General features: G+C 34.2%; 1 protein-coding gene across 1 annotated transcript in view; it reads left to right on the top strand.

Moving 5' to 3' along the window:
• The window catches only part of LOC150106515 (G-patch domain and KOW motifs-containing protein-like), a 131,629-nt gene that overhangs the window by 94,021 nt on the left and 20,088 nt on the right, over nucleotides 1–17,520 (top strand). The window contains exon 8 of the mRNA XM_090392510.1: nucleotides 12,134–12,203. Coding sequence (XP_090248636.1) covers nucleotides 12,134–12,203 — 70 coding nt within the window. The remainder of the gene's footprint in view (nucleotides 1–12,133; nucleotides 12,204–17,520) is intronic.

The raw sequence follows: 17,520 nt of genomic DNA on the forward strand, positions 1-17,520 counted from the left end.
AATGTTACATTGCCATCTTCTGGAAACATAAAACTATGATGTTGAAAGTTTATTTTTCACTTGGTTAGACTATAATAAATTTAGTTTAATTCTTTATCCAAGTATGAGCAAACAAAGTTTGCGCCTGAAAGTATCTTCAGGACTCGGGTAAGGTGGTACAACACTGGGCAACTCGTTGCAAAGGTGGAGCAAGCTAACATCACTCCTATCTCAGTATCTCCCATAATGCAAAACACATCTCCTTGCGGATATGTATAATGTTATGCATTAAGGGAAGGGCGAGGTCTCTTCAATGGGAGCCAGGAGTGATGATAGCTTGCTCCGCCTTTGCAACGAGTTTCCCGGTGTTGTACCACCTTACCCCAGTCCTGAAGATACTTTAAGACACAAACTTTGTTTGCTCACACTTGGATAAAGGATTAAACTAAATTTATTATAGTCTAACCAAGTGAAAAATAAACTTTCAACATCTCTCTCTAAATCCAGATTAATTTATTAAAAAGGTGGCACACCGTTTGGCAACTCCTATAGGTAGAGATGACCTTGCTAATGCTTCTTCCTGGTATCTCCACTTGGGCCTGGCTCCCATTGAAGAGACCTCAATAAAGGTCGAAACTAGTCTGGGTAGTGGCCCTTCCCTTAATGCATAATATTATACATATCTGCAAGGAGATGTGTTTTGCATTATGGGATATACTGTGATAGGAGTGATGTTAGCTTACTCCACCTTTGCAATGAGTTTCCTGGTGTTGTACCACCTTACCCCAGTCCTGAAGATACTTTCAGGCACAAACTTTGTTTGCTCACACTTGGATAAAGGGTTAAACTAAATTTATTATAAAACTATAATTATGTGCATGCAGGCACTAACAAGCAAATGAGGCTGAAGAAGGCAACTGGCATTGGTCTTTGAGTCCTAAAGGTGCCCCTTAGCAGGCTAAATTGGGTTGTCTTGGCTGATATTCTAAGGATGCAAGCTTCCCAAATTTGGGACAGTCTCATGCACCCATATTTGTTGAGATTTGAGAAGTTTTTTAGAGCTCAGGCTGATTCTAAGAACAATCTTTCATATTTATATTTGCTATGGTGTAGTAAAGTGGCTTTCTTCCAGTGCATTCTGTGGTGAGTATTTAGTGCATGGTCTGCAAGTCCTGAGTGGCTGTATTGGTGAAATCGTTTAGAAAAAGTCATTTCTTTATCTCTTTTTAACTGTACTGACAATGGCTAGGAAACCTAGCTAAAATTCTACAGATAATATTTTTCCTATGTGTTATTCCATTACTGTATAATAATTTTATCGACATGGGAAAATATCCTTATATATGTTCAAAAATTCTCTTATTGTGTAACATATACAGAATTATAAATATTTAAAGTAAATGATGAATTCTCTTTTAAAACTGAGAATTAAGACATTTAATTTCTTTTGAGTTGTATTAGATCAGCTCTGGTGAAGCTAGCGAACCTATGACATGAATGTACAAAATAATTTTATTGATACTCAGCATACACTACTATCTCTAATATTTCTACTTAGGTTGAGTAATAGAATCTTAGGTTAGCAGTGCTTAGTGTATGCCAATAAATCTTCAAGTTGCTTCTGGACAATTTGAATTCTACTGTGTTGCACAGGACTGCATTTGACATGTGGTTGTTTTATAAACATTGGAATTTAAAGTAATGACAAGAATGAGCATTGGTTCCATTCTGCATATTGTTATTTTTAGTTATATCTTTTAAAGCATTATTAATATGTTTTTAATTTTTTGAATGGGTTTTTCAGAATGTGAGCTGTATTTATTTCATTATATTAATAATTTGGGCCATTAATGAGCTGATGTTCAATATATAGCCTCTTCCAGTCAAATCAACCCCCCCCCCCACCATCCTGTGGTGTGACCTGTTTCTGCAAACAGTACTCTGGCAAGGTGCATATTGCTGCCTTATATGTACATCTTTCCTAGTTGGAGGAAATGCTAGCCAGAGCTGAAGGTGGTAGATGTCTTTCATCATTCAGCACTACCCTGCTTATTGGAGGTGTGAAATGGCTTCCTCCAAGTTTTGTCTCCAGAATAGAGTCTCTGCTTTCTGTCCCCACTCCCAATTTCTTCTTGCATGTAGTGTGTGTGTGTGTGTGTGTGTGTGTGTGTGTGTGTGTGTGTGTGTGAGATGAACTTGCTAATGTTCATCTCACACACACACACACACACACACACACACACACACACACACACACATTGCTAGTGTTCACTCCCTAATTCATTAATAATAGTGTGTAGAGCATGAATTAGGGAGCGAACACTACCTCTGTTTGAGGGTGCAGCAATGAAGCATTTTCTGCATCTTCTCAATTCTTCCTGGTGAACTGACAAATAATCCTGATACTACTTATTCTTCTGGGTTGTGCCTTGAGGTAGTCAAAGTATAGTAGCATTAAGGGGTGTAGGAGACACCGTCGAGACCATACTTGGATTGGAGTCTGGGTGTAACCGAACTGATTGTCCAGATGTTTTGTGGGAGTTAGGTGCATGCTCGTAAAGTTAACTGCACTAATTCTACCATGAAAGATAACCAAACAATACTGTGGATGTAATAAATAAATAAATACTCCCAAAAAAATAAAAAATAAAAAATTGCTCTAGTGAAAAATACTTCCATATTCATTTCACCAACATCCAGGCATCAATACAAACATTAATAATATACACCACCACTTACAGGCATGAAAACCCAATCGGCTATTCTTAATTGATTGGTTGTCATCCTTCATGACTGCAGTCCACTTCCTCAGCTATCCCAACTCCATCTTGTATGATGCATTCTGTAAGAAAAACTCTACTTATAAATTCTACTTGTTTCATTTTGAAATTATAATTAAATAACTTTCCTGTATTGTGAAATAGAACTTTAGCATAGTTTCAAGCACAGTGCTGAAAACAGGATGGTGCACAATGGTGGACTGAGCAGAAGTTACTCTACTGTATTTCTAAGCATATGCAGAAGTGAAGAGAATGTTAATAGATGTCGCTAAGCATTCAGAGCTGTTTAGAAGAGGAAAATAAACTAAAGGAACACAGCAGAAGGAGAATTGTGGCGTTTCTATGTCTTCAATATATGAAGATTGAGTCAAAATGAGAAGAAAAGTTAGAAATGGAAGACTGAAAGAGAATATCCTTTAAAAAACAGATAAGTGTAATGTTTATTGTAGTTATTAATCCATATAGAATTTATTCATTTAAAAATTGGAGGAAATGTTATTGCTTGTTGGTTCAGAAATGGGCTAGGTAAAGTTTATTTTTATTTAGGATTCTCAGTCTGAAAGGTGATTTAAAGCTGTTGTGTTTTAGCATTTGAAAATTGAATTTAATATTGAAAAGAATAACATGTAAGAAAGTTTTAAAGCGAATAAAAGTTGAGCAGCTCTCAGATGTGAACTGTAGACTAAAATACACAAAGATTATTGAAGAAAAAATGAAAGAGTTTGAGAACAGGAATCAAACCTTGGAGATTCAGTGGCAAACTCTGAAGAAAACATTGATTGATTCTGCTAGAGAGGCATGTGGTGAGGTTGTCTGCAAGGATAAAAAAAAATCAGAACTCCCTGGTGGACACAGGAAGTTAAAGAGGCAGTGAAGGAAAAGAAGAAAGCATATCAAAAGTTCGTGTCAAATAAGTCAGCTTGTGTTCTTAGAGAATACAGAGACAAATGCAAGAATGCTAAATACTGTATAAAACTAGCTAAACAAAGTCATGGGTGGACTTTGGCAAGAATATAGAAAATAAATATCAAGAGGGTGGCAAAATATTCTGGAGGTTGTTGAAGAAGCTTAGGAATGGAGGAAAGACTGCTGTAAAAGGAGTTAGAGATGATAAAGGTGACATGAAAACGGGAGAAAAAGATATCCTTGAAGTATGGAGTAATTACTTTGAAAAACTGCTAAATGAAACAAGCAGTGACGACAGCACAGTGGTAAAAAACACTGACCAGGCATGCAGGCAGGAATACATATCCATACTTGAAGTAGAAAAAGCCATTAAAGGCTTGAAATGTGGAAAGGCAGCTGGAGTAGATGATATTTGACCAGAAATGCTGAAGTATGATGGTATAAGAGTCTTACAGTGGCTGCACTGCTTAGTTCAGAAAGCCTGGACAGAGGGACGAATTCCCGATGATTGGAGTAGAGCTCTCATAGTACATATATATAAAAAGGGATATAAAACTGAATGTGAGAATTACAGAGGTATTTCCCTACTTAGTGTTCCTGGTAAGACTTATGCAAGTATACTTGAGAAACGGTTGAGAAGAATTGTGGAAGAAAAGCTTGGTGAAGAACAAGCTGGATTCAGGCCGAACAGAGGCTGTCAGGATCAGATCTTTACTTTACGACAAATAGTCGAGAAAGCATGGGAATATAACAAAGATCTGTATTTAAGTTTTGTCGATTTGGAAAAGGCATATGATAAGGTGCCAAGAAAGAAACTATTCAATACGCTGCAGTTATATGGTGTCAATGGGGCATTATATCAAGCAATACTTAGTCTTTATTTGAGTTGTAAGTCAGCAGTTAGAATTGAAGGAAGTACACGAAGATGGTTTAATGTTAAATCTGGTGTGAGACAAGGATGTACATTATCCCCTCTGTTATTCATTATCTATATGGATCACATTATGAAGGAAAGGGGTATTAAACATGATATCAAAATTGGAGATGTTAATGTCAGCTCTTTGCTTTATGCCGGTGGTGTTATAATTCTAAATAAATCCGCTACAAGTGCAAGATTCTCTAACTAAATTGAATAGCTGTTGTAATAGATATGGTATGAAGGTCAGCAATAAAAAGACAAAGACAATGAAAATAGACAGAATCATTGAAAATGTCAACTGTGTTGTGAATGGAGAACTTGTGGAACAAGTAAAACATTTCAGCTACTTAGGCACGATTTTTACTGAAGATGGTAAATTAAATATAAAAATAGACAACAGAATCAGCAAAGCTGGTATGGTGGGAAGTCAATTGAATAAATTCATATGGAATAAGAGAGAAATTAGTCGGAACACTAAATTAGCTGTATACAAGACAGTGTTCAAACCAGTTTTAACTTATCAATCTGAGAGCTGAGTCAGAAGTAAAACACTTGACCAAAGACTAGAGACCGCAGATATGAGAGTCCTGAGAAAGATTAGAGGTGTGAACAGATGGCATCAATGGCAACATCATATTAAAAACGAGGATATTAGGAAAGAACTTGACATTGTCAACATCCAGGAATGCGTTAGCAGAGCTAATCTCAGGTGGTATGGTCACTTAAACAGAATGGGCAAGGAATGATTAGCAAAACAAGTTTTCTCTGCTAGGTTGGCAGCAAAACGACCCAGAGGAAGACCAAGATATAGGTGGATTGATATGGTACAAAGTACCTTAGACAATAGAAATATAAGATCTGATAATGTTGGAGTCTTGACAAGTAACAGAGTGATTTGGAGGAAAATTGTAGATAGGCAGTTAGTAATGATGTAATTTTTTACATGTAGTACTATCATATTCTGTACACCCCCTTGAGGGTACATGGCAGGAATTTGATGATGATGATGGTGTTTTAGCATTTTAGTTGATTCGATCAAGAATGTTGAGATTTTCATATAGGAAGTAAATTGATTCAAAAAAGATGAATCTGCTGATATTGTTTTAGTAGTTTATTCACTGAATCTTGCTGTGACTTTTTCAATATTCTGTGATTTTAGGATGCTGGAAAATTTCAGTTATGTTGCTGTCATATAAGAACAGAGTTTCTGTAGGATGCAAGAGACTAAAGAGCCAAACATTTTGTTCATGAAGGATAACTATTAGATTATGTAACTTAAACTGTGCAGATTAAAGAGTTTTTCATGCTGTTTGATGTGTGATTTAAGAATATACTGGAGTTTATGTACATTAAGTTATAGCGATTTTATGTTGCGCCTAATTGTGTTCTTTTCATAAATTAAAGATAGTTCTTTTGGATGTAAAGATGTTTGAAAACTCAATCTCTTAATGAGTTAATGGGTTAATTTAGAAGATGAAGGTTGCTAAAAAATTATATTCTTGTTTTATGCTTTATCAAAATGAAAGCAAACCAAGGGTGCATGCATGAAGTATCTTCACAACTAGGCTATGTAGCAGCTGATGGCTTCACATCAATTGCCTTAGTATCCCACAATGCAAAGCACACTTCCACATGCGATACTTCACATGCAAACTTTGTTTGTTTATACTTGGAAAAAGGATTAAACAAGAATATAATTTCTTAGCAAGTTTACTTTACTTTACTTTGTAACCAAGTGAGAAAGCTTTCTTTGTCTGCTCTCCGTCAAATAGGCTATGGATTTTGGGGCATGGATGTTTATGAATGCCTTTGAGGTAAATGAATTTCAGTGCTCAGTGGTGTGAAACTGCCATTCTACTTACATGAAACATGAAATGGCTTGAAAAAGTAAGCTACATGTTTGGAACTTTATTTTTTCACCACTAGAGCAGAGTTTTGGATTATATAATCCTTTTCTGAACAACTATAATCAAGTAATGTAGGGTTACAAGCTTACATGGTGGGAAAAATGATGTGCAGCACAGTAGCCTTCATACATCCCAAATGCATCTGTCAGAATAAAGCTTTCCTCCATAATGTTGCTTATTACTTTATTTTTTGAATAAAATATCACTTTGTATATTTTCTGAGAATGTTTCAAAAAATAAATAATATTTATGCAAGAATTCACTAGCTAAAAGATAAAAATTATATCTCAAATGTCTTGCTTGTGACAAAAAAGAAACAAACTTTCAACTAAGCAACTTTACAAAGTAATACAGCATTACTAATTTCTTAACTTTAATTCATTATTAATTTATGGAATATCTGAATTATAATAATATCTTACACATCACTTGCCAGTTAGATTCTCCTTTACTGGTCCAAAGAGATGAAAATCACTTTGTGAAAGATCAGGCCTGTGCAGTGGGTAATCCAGAACCTCCTGCAGTTGACTTTGTCTGAAATTTGTTTCTGTGACAGAGTTTGTTTTGTACACTTCTACCAGCTGGTAGTGATTTTTGCTGGTATGATATCCTTGTCTGCTCTTCCTTTACTGTAATCATTTGCATGCTTCCCTCAACACCCACCCACCCACCCACCCACCCCCATGGAGGTACATCCACCTCCCAACAGTATGGTGTTATTAAAGCAATAGGAAATAAGAACTTGACATTGTCAGCATCCAGGAATGCGTTAGCAGAGCTAATCTCAGGTGGTATGGTCACTTAAACAGAATGGGCGAGGAAAGAATAGCAAAACAAGTGTTCTCTGCCAGGTTGGCAGCAAAACGACCCAGAGGAAGACCAAGATATAGGTGGATTGATATAGTACAAAGTGCCTTAGATGATAGAAATATAAGATCTGATAATGTTGGAGTCTTGACAAGTAACAGACTGATTTGGAGGAAAATTGTAGATAGGAAATTAATAATGATGTAATTTTTTTCATGTAGTTCTATCATATCCTGTACACCCCTTGAGGGTACATGGCAGGAATTTGATGATGATGATGGAAATAAGAATTAGAACCATCTGCTCAGACCATTCTAGCTTCTCCACTTAAATATGTCATATCTGATACATTTCCTTAGCTAATAGCTTCCTGCTCAACAGAAACAACAAAACTTGAGACTAACCCCCCGAATCGCAAAAAATCCATTGCTACTTCATACATCCAGAGGACCTCTGAAAAAGTAGCATTGGTTCTTAAATTATATTTAGACCTCCTTCAAGCTCTTTTACCAAATCTTCATAATAGATGGTTTTCTTGGTAATCTGACTGCAGTGGATAGCTCACCATTTTGTTTGTTTCTACCCCAATTGCAAGTTGTTAGCAAACTTGCATATTACTTGTTATAAACAAAATATAAACCCTAAATATGTCTGAGAAATGTCAAGGTAATGAGAATACATGTATTCACAGTGATAAGAAGATTAATGGAAGAAATGGAAAAATTATTAGTAATTTGGATTACATGTAACTACAGGAAATGTTGATAAATCTTATTCTTATAGAGCAAGTTTTGAATTTTACAGACACAGTAGTAGCTATGAAGTTCGTTAAGACTTTGGCAGAAATCATCAAAAATGAGGATTATTTATCACAAAAGGCTATTAATGACAAGACTGGATTGTTTTGTGGAAAAAATGCCATATCATTCTTACATATCACAAAATGAAAAAACTATGCAGGATTTAAGATATCAAAGGACATGTTGACTCTCCTTTTTGTGTGGAAGTGCTGCTGGAGACAGCAAAATAAAACCCTTGTTAGCTTACAAATCAAAAATACAAGGGGCTTCAAATATATTTCAGAGCCAATATTTCCTGTTGTATAGAAATCCAATCAAAACAGCATGGGTGACTCAAGAAATTTTCCAAGACCTGTTTCTTCATCATTTTGTGCACAAGGTTGAAAATTATTACAAGGTAAAATGAAAAATACCTTAAACATACCATTTAAGATATTGCTTAAGAAATTTAAGACATGACTCAAGAAATTTTCTAAGACTGGCTTCTCTATCATTTTGTGCACAAGGTTGAAAATGTAAAATGAAAAAATATCTTACACATACTATTTAAGATATTGCTGCTAATTGATAATGCACCTGATCACTCAAACATCTGTTTGTGACTATCATGAAAACTTAAAAGTAATATTTTTGTCTACAAATACAATTTCTCTCATACTACCCATGAATCAAGAGCAGTTGGCATAAAATCTCATCATGTTGTACCATCATATGCATTTGTAGTCTGAATCTGGTTGGCTAAGTCCCCATATCACAATCCCCAGTCATTTCTCCCCATTCCTTAAAGGTGATGTGCAGGCTTCTTCTCAGTTATTTGGCTTTGACCCTTAAGTGACCCCAGCTATTTTTTATAAAGTTGAAATTCTGATCTTAACAACCTCTATTTGGCCTGAAACCAGCTTATTCTTCTGCAAATTTCTCTTCCAAAGTTTTTTCTTAGCCTTTTCTCAAATATGCTTGAAGAAATCTAACTGGAATACTTACTAGTAAAGAAATTTTTCTGTAATTCTCACATTTATTTATTTCCCTTTTTATAAATGAGAATTATAGGAGCTCTATTCCAATCATCTAGAATTCTACCTTCTGACTACTTTCTGAGTTATGCAATGTAGCTACTGCAAAACTTTAATGCTTTTTGTGTTTGATCATTTCTCATAAGTTATTTTCTACCACAGCTACTTTTCCACATTTCAGGTTTTTGATAGCTTTTTTTTCTTCAAGTATTTGATTTGCACTCCTGAAAATATTCAAGAGGAATAGAAATTCCTCTTGAATGTTTTCTACCACTACTTGATGCTGCTTGTTTCATATAACAGTCTCTCAAAGTGATTATTCCAGAATCCATAATGTTTAATTTCAGTTTTCATTTCACCCTCATCATGTCTGATTCCTTTTGCTGTGCTCTATCTTCTGTTTCTAAACTTTTTTTAATAGCCTCAAGAACATTTTGTCATCTTCTTTAACACCATTACATTTGTCTATCTCTTAAGGCATCTTCAACTTAATTGTTAAGAACTTTTTTTATGCTTTCTTATTTTCTGGAATGCCTCCAGAACTTCTTCCATCCACCATGGAGTTCTGATTTTTCTCTCCTTGCAAATAATTTCACCATATGACTCCCTACCTATAACAAATGATGCTTTCTTCAGAGTTTGCCATTGTGACTCCAAGGTTTGGTTCTTGTTTTCAAACGCATTAATTTTTTCCATCCACCATGAAGTTCTGATTTTTCTCTCCTTGCAAATAATTTCACCATGTGACTCCCTACCTATAACAAATGATGCTTTCTTCAGAGTTTGCCATCGTGACTCCAAGGTTTGGTTCTTGTTTTCAAACTCAATTTTTTTCTTGTATAATATTTTATAGTTGAGTCTGCAGTTCAGTGGTAAAAGCTGCTCACATTTAGTTCTTTGTAAAACCTTCTTAGATATTTTTCTTTTCAATATGATATTCATTTTTATTCTTCTTAAAACTAAGTGATGATCACTTTGAATTTTCAAATCTCCTCTCTACTCTTGTATCCTGAACCAGTGTGAAGATATCAATATCAACAATAATATGATCAGTAAGTCTTTTCTTTTTTCTTGTGTCTTCTCTTCATGTGAATTTTTGCACATCTTTTATGTTGAAACATGCCATTAATAATGACTAGTACATTTCCTGAACAGAAATCCTTCAGATACTTACCATTCTTATTAAATTTGACCTTCTTTTTTTTCCAAATTTTCTTGAAACATTTCTCTATGCCTGTCATTCATTTCCTATCCTGCTGTTTAGATCACCCACTAGGACTAAATGCAAGGAATATTGAGGTTGACTGAACAAATATTTTATATTGTAAATATCAAATTTCATTAAGATTCCACTGAGGAAGAGTGGAATTTTTCCAGCTATAGAATTATTCCATTTTTATAATTTTGAAATATTTTACAAATTTTGTCCTTGCAGATTTAGACTGAAATAAAAATATGTGGTGATTGGCTTTGCAGCTTTTTGTAAGGATTCCAAATGTTGAATTGGTTTTCCTTCCTTTTCTAATAAAATCCATCCAGCAAGAGCCAAGAAATAACATGAGTATGGTTAATACTTATCTGATAGTTGCTTAGACATTTTTCATTACACTAAAAATGATACTTTATGTTATTTTTAAACATTTTCCTTTCTTTAAATATTAAAAAAAAAGTAGTATTTAATGATATATAAGGGGGACCGGAAAGTAATCAATTATTTTTAATAGGTCATTTTTAGCCGATTGTTTTTTCTTAAATAACACATAAATTATTAAATTTGATTTTTATTTGAATATTAGCATTACTTTTCTATTTAAAAAATCTTTTTTTTTAAAAATTTTTTAGATTATTTTTTTTAATATGGCAGACTTTGAAGTTGAAGGGCACCATTTACGTCGTTGTATGCTGTTTTTGTTTCACCAAGGAAAGAATGCTACCAAGGTTACCAAAATCATTTGCTCAACTTATGGAGATGCATTGAAGGTTAACAAATGTCAGCAATGGTTTAGGAGATTTGCAGAAAAAAATTTTGATCTCTCTCTGATCGTTCTCGATCTGGAAGATCTCTTACTCTAGATGACGAAGCTCTTAAGACTCTCATTGAATCAGATCCAAAACAAACCATACAAGAATTAGCAGAGAAACTTAATTCATCATGATCAACTGTCCAAGAGCACTTACATAAGAGTGACAAGGTTCTTAAACAGGGTGTATGGGTACCGCATGAACTGTCAGAAAACAATAAAGCACAGAGACGGGCGATTTGCAATTCATTGTTGACCAGACAACAAAATGCCCTTTTTGAAACGAGTCGTAACTGGTGATGAAAAATGGGTGCTGTATAAGAATAATAAACGTAAAAAACAGTGGCTTTCTCCAAATCAAACTCCAATTCCAACACTTAAAGATGGACTTCATCCACAAAAGGTTCTGTTGTGTGTTTGGTGGGATATTCATGGAATTATTCATTACGAACTCATGGAACAAAGTAAGACTATCACAGCAGCCTTCTACTGTGAACAATTAGAGCGACTACATCAAGCATTGTTAATCAAACGTCCTGTGCTTGTCAATTAAAAAGGGGTAATTTTGCAACAAGATAATGCAAGAATGACTCAAGAAAAAATTAGGCAGTTAGGATGGGAACTTCTACCACATCCTCCATATTCGCCAGATATTGCCCCTAGTGACTATCACTTATTCAGGTCCTTAGAACACAGCATAAGAAATAAAACCTTCCATTCGCAAGATGATGTCCAAAGGAGTTTGATATCATTTTTTGCCTCCAAAGAAAAGACTTTTTTCAAAACAGGAATTCTAAACTTAGTAGATCGTTGGAATAAGATTATAATTAACAATGGTGATTATAGAATTGAATAATGTTAATTTGTTCTTTAATAAAATTTATATTAAAAATGTAGTTCAAAAAAGTGATTACTTTCCGGTCCCCCTTATAATAAAGAAGTAGTTTGTGATAGTAATTTCTTATTTATTTTTTCTTTCTTTTTTTTTTTTTTTTATGTAGATGATCATTCAAGATGTTTCTAACTATGATTCTTGTATCTGCCAAACAGAAAGTGGAAAGCTTTTAGATGGTATATATTAAATTAGTTCTTTCTGATTTTAAATTGATAAAATATACAAGAACAAAAGAGCCTAATTGATTTGTTTCGATCCTCTGTAGACACTCATAATAATTTATTGAATAGATTAAATTTGTGATCATTACTTTGTCTTCAGTAACAGAAGTATGATTTCTAATTTCCTGGAAAATGTTTGCTGTGTCTGTAAGCTTCCCTCTGCAATACTGACAAAAAATATGAATTTAGTTTCATTTCACATGAAATCATCAAATTACAATTTGTAGCTTTGATTAAATTTTTATCTTAATAAAAATGAGTTATTTGGTTACCCTGTCCTTTTAGATGGAAGAAAATTTTGATTTTTCCTGACTGTTAATTATGGCAGCCATTTTTATTTGCAGATCCACAAAATGAAAACTTAAATTTCTGTAGCTTAGCAGTTCTGTGGGAAGCTTTTAGTATTGATACCACATTATAATGTAAATAAAGAATTTAATAAAAATAAGCAATTATAACCCTACAAGTTGCATAAGTCATCAGACTTACATTGCCAGGGATATTAGTGCAAAAACATTTTACACAACAAAAGAATATAAACAACTAATTACACATATTACATGTTATCATGACTTCACAACTGGTTCATACAAATAAGAAACCAGAATAAAAATGTTAAATTCATTACTGTATGCGTGTTGGAACACTGCTAGTTGTTGCCATCAAGTTCTGTGGCATCAAACATGTCATGTCTGAAATCCGTGGCAGATAGATTTTTAATGAAAGCAGACCATACTTGGTATAAGATTAGGCCTTCATTTTTGTTACATTGTGGGGCTTCCTTGAACTTTCTTGTAAAACAGTATATGGCATTTTTGTTTGTTGCCAAACTACTTGATGCGATAGTTGTGTGGAAAGCCAAGCCTCATTTATGCTTTCTTTTTTCGATGTCTTTTACTTGTTCAGGCATGTGGATCTCCTGACCTTCCTCTTTTGCCTGCAAAACCTCCACATCATCCTATGGAAAAAACAGGCATTTATTGAGATGATGTGGAGGTTTTGGCAGATGTAAGAATCTGGAGACTTTATGCAAAGGTTAAAAAAAAAAAAAAAAAAAAAAACTTTGAAGTCATGGAGCAACATTGGTGCACCTTTTGATTTCTTATATGCATTTTCAAACAAACTAATTTTTTGCCAATGGCAGTCACGTCTTTAGGTGTTTGAGTGCCTCTTTTTCCTCCATTTTGTACACTCTACTCTGTAAGTCCTAAGTTGAATCCACAAATCAGGTTTTTTGTGTTTTATATATAAGGTAGTGAAATATGTATGCTCAAAATCACTTTGAAATGTTTCTTCTATGAAAAAATTTCCTGAAAATTAAAAACAGCTGACTTTTAAAGTCCAAAAATGTTATATTGGAACCAAATAAAAAATTTGAAATTTTTATAAAAGTTAAATACTCTTGATGAGTATAATGCAATTTGGTTTCATTCTTTTATTTTCATCCTTTTAGCCTAGACAGCCTTTTGAAAATGAAGAAAAACCACAATTTTTTTGTTGCACTTTGTAATTTAAATTGATATGTTCACGTTCACCTATCAAGACAATTTCTTTTAGAATGATGCATGGCTTTCTGCATGACAGTAGGAAATGGTAGAGTAAAAAATGAATTATTTAAAAAAATAAAAAAAATCGTTAGCCTAGCTCACCACAAAGATAATTTTGATTATTTAGTGGCTTTTTTGATCGGAAGATCCTATACATGATGATGAAAAGAATGAATGCTAATTTTCTGTAGATTTTATTCAAGTTCCTATTGAGAAGTTAATGTATCTTCGCTGTTGTAAATTTTCTTTGTGATTAAAAATTGGAAAGAAAGCTATTCTCTATGTTTATGAAACTGACAGCTGCCAAGTAAAAAACACAAGAATATTCCAAAATGTTGTATTCTGTTTCATTTCTGGATAGTTGAGGCTTATGAAATAAACTGTTAATGTTTTGGTATCTTCTTTAAATATAAGCTGGATATGCTTATAATAATGTTATCAAAGATACAGGTATGAGCTGTTTCTTCTTAGAAAACTACTGCTGTTTCTCTTAAACATCTTCCATTAACTCAGAATACTTAAGATTTGATGTGGATGACATCCTTTATATTTCAAGAACATTGTATTTCAATACCAGGCTTGCCACACTTAATGTTCCTATTTGATTCTCTGACTGAAATATGTAGCATCTGCCTTTGCAGACATTTTGTAATTAATGTCAGAACAGATTTAACCCAGTATTTTAAGATTTTGAATGGGTATGAGTGAGTAGGAGAATCACCATAATTTTAATATAATTTTCTTTTATATGTTGTGTTTATATATATATATATATATATATATATATATATATATATAAACATATATAAATATGTGTGTGTGTACATGCATGCACACACACATTCTACCCACGAAGGGTTGTAAATCAATAGAGGGGATAACCAAGCTCGTGAATATTGACTGCATAGTTATAAACAGTGCTATATTAAATCTGATATTCCAATAAGAGATGTTATCTGCAGATGATGTTATCTTCTTCGCAGGGCTTTAATCATTAAATAATTGTTGTGATAGATGTTGTGTTGTGATAAATAATTGTTTTACAAGATTAAGAGGAAAATTTTCAGAACAGGTGTGGTGGTGGGAGAACTAGGAGGGCCATCCATGGAAACTGAGTAAGAGTGTAGTTAGCAAGGGTATTAGATCTAGGTTTTTATCTTGGAGAGTAGTGAATGAGTGGAATAGGTTGCCAGAGTGTGGATGAGTTTAAAGCAAAGTATGATAGATACTACACAAATGTTGGATAGTTCTTCACATGATGTTTAGGACCTCTCTCGATGAGTCTAAGGACTCCTTGGAGTTGCCCTTAATAATAATAATAGATTTTAAGTGGTGGGTAGTTTTCTTTGTCCTATGCAAGATCACTGGACTGCTTATTAGAAGCCTGAAATGGCTTGAAAAATGCCATATTTTGCTCTTTGTATGATATGTTGACAACTTTTTGTGGGATTGGATTCACTTAAAAAATTAATCAGTAGTAAAAAGACAAAAAAAAGAAAATAGACAGGGAGGTAGAAAACATCTTCTCAATATCAAATCTATAGAACAGGTTACACATAATGAACTTTTTCTACTTCAAGTATGGATATGTATTCCTGCCTGCATGCCTGGTGAGTATTTTTTACCACTGTGTTGTCATCACTGCTTGTTTCATTTAGCAGTTTTTCAAAGTAATTACTCCATACTTCAAGGATATCTTTTTCTCCCATTTTCATGTCACCTTTATCATCTCTAACTCCTTTTACAGCACTCTTTCCTCCATTCCTAAGCTTCTTCAACAACCTCCAGAATATTTTGCCACCTTCTTGATATTTATTTTCTATATTCTTGCCAAAGTCCTACCATGACTTTTGTTTAGCTAGTTTTACACAATGTTTAGCATTCTTGCATTTGTCTCTGTATTCCCTAAGAGGACAAGCTGACTTATTTGACAGGAACTTTTGATATGCTTTCTTCTTTTCCTTCACTGCTTCTTTAACTTCCTGTGTCCACCAGGGAGTTCTGATTTTTTTATCCTTGCAGACAACCTCACCACATGCCTCTCTGGCAGAATCAATCAATGTTTTCTTCATAGTTTGCCACTGAATCTCCAAGGTTTGATTCCTGTTCTCAAACTCTTTCATTTTTTCTTCAATAATTTTTGTGTATTTTAGTCTACAGTTCACATCTGAGAGCTGCTCAACTTTTATTCGCTTTAAAACTTTCTTACATGTCATTCTTTTCAATATGAAATTCAATTTTATCCTGCTCAAGACTAAATAGTGATCACTTCCAATTTCAAATCCTCTGTACACTCTGGTGTCCTGCACCAGGGAGAAAACATCACCATCAACAATAACATAGTCAATGAGACTTTTCTTATTCCTTGCCTCTGCTCTCCATGTGAATTTGTGCACATTTTTATGTTGGAACATGGTGTTAGTAATAACCAGTCCATGTTCTGAGCAGAAATCCAACAGATATTTGCCATTATTATTAGCTTTGCTCTTTTCTCCAATTTTCCCAAAATATTTTTGTATGTCTCACAATCATTTCCTACTCTGCTATTTAGATCCCCAACAAGGACCAACTTTTCCTCTTTCATTGTGTCAGTTGCTTTTTCTAAAGCCTCAAAAAATTCCTCCACTTCTACCTTAGTAGAACCTTCTGTGGGACCATAGGCACAAATAAGTCTCATTGTCTAGTTCCCCATTCTCATATTTGCCCACATTACTCTACTTGAGACTGACTGTCATTCAAGAAGATTAGCCTTGTATTTTGTGTTGAATGCTATGGCTACTCCTTCTTTTCCTTGATTGTTATTGCCTGAATATAACATTTTGTATTTATTGCTCAGAAAGATCTCACCAGTTTTTGTCACTTTTGTTTCAGTCACTCCTATTATGTCGATCTGGTACTTATCTAATTCCTCAGCTAGCTCCATTTCTTTGCCATTCAGGCTTCTTATGTTGATAGTACCAATCTTTAACTCTGGTGATGTTGAGTTGGGGTTTGTTTTCAGATTTGTTCCAGTAGCTGACTTTTCGCTGTTCACCCTGGTTCCCTGGCGAAAACAACGGGGCCCTTGTTTAACCGGGTGACGCCCCAGCCGGCATGAAATTTTGTCATGTCGTACCATCATTTTTTATTTTGGTTTAACGAATAAGAATACACTTTGGTCGGCTAAATCTCAAATTGCCAGCCCATCGTCGTTCATTCAGGATCCAAGTTGATACCCAACAGGGTGCACCAAGAGAAGGTGAGGATTGGTCATTAGGTCAGAAGCTCTGGTCGGTTCTCCACATTCCTTTAAAGGCTATGTGGAGGTCTCCTCTCAGTTATACAGCTTTAACCCTTAAGCACCCCAAAAATATTTTATACATAATAATATACAGATGATTAAAAAACATTACAGTGGAACTGCATCAAATTCATCTCTACAGTCCTGTTATCTTAATGTTGCAGTTTTGCCGTTATGTTCTGAATGCTGTATGGGTTACAGATGTGTCTTCCAGATTCTTGGAATTACTAATCCATCTTGTTCTTGTTAATATTCTTGTTTAGATTGGGTTGATGAATCAGCATCTCATGAGCTTCCTTGAATTTTCTTTCAAACTAGGTTTTGATGTAGTATAGTGATTTGGGCCTTTCCAATTAATTCTGAGACATCTTTTGGAGTGCATGGTCTGACGGACCTGTTAATGCAGCTTTTGTGTTTGTCTTGTTGAAATTGTGCACCCTGTTTC

The sequence above is a fragment of the Typopeltis vanoorti genome, chromosome 5, assembly GCF_054136105.1.
Source record: "Typopeltis vanoorti isolate ZY-2024b chromosome 5, IOZ_Tvanoo_1.0, whole genome shotgun sequence".
Lineage (NCBI taxonomy): Eukaryota > Metazoa > Arthropoda > Arachnida > Uropygi > Thelyphonidae > Typopeltis > Typopeltis vanoorti.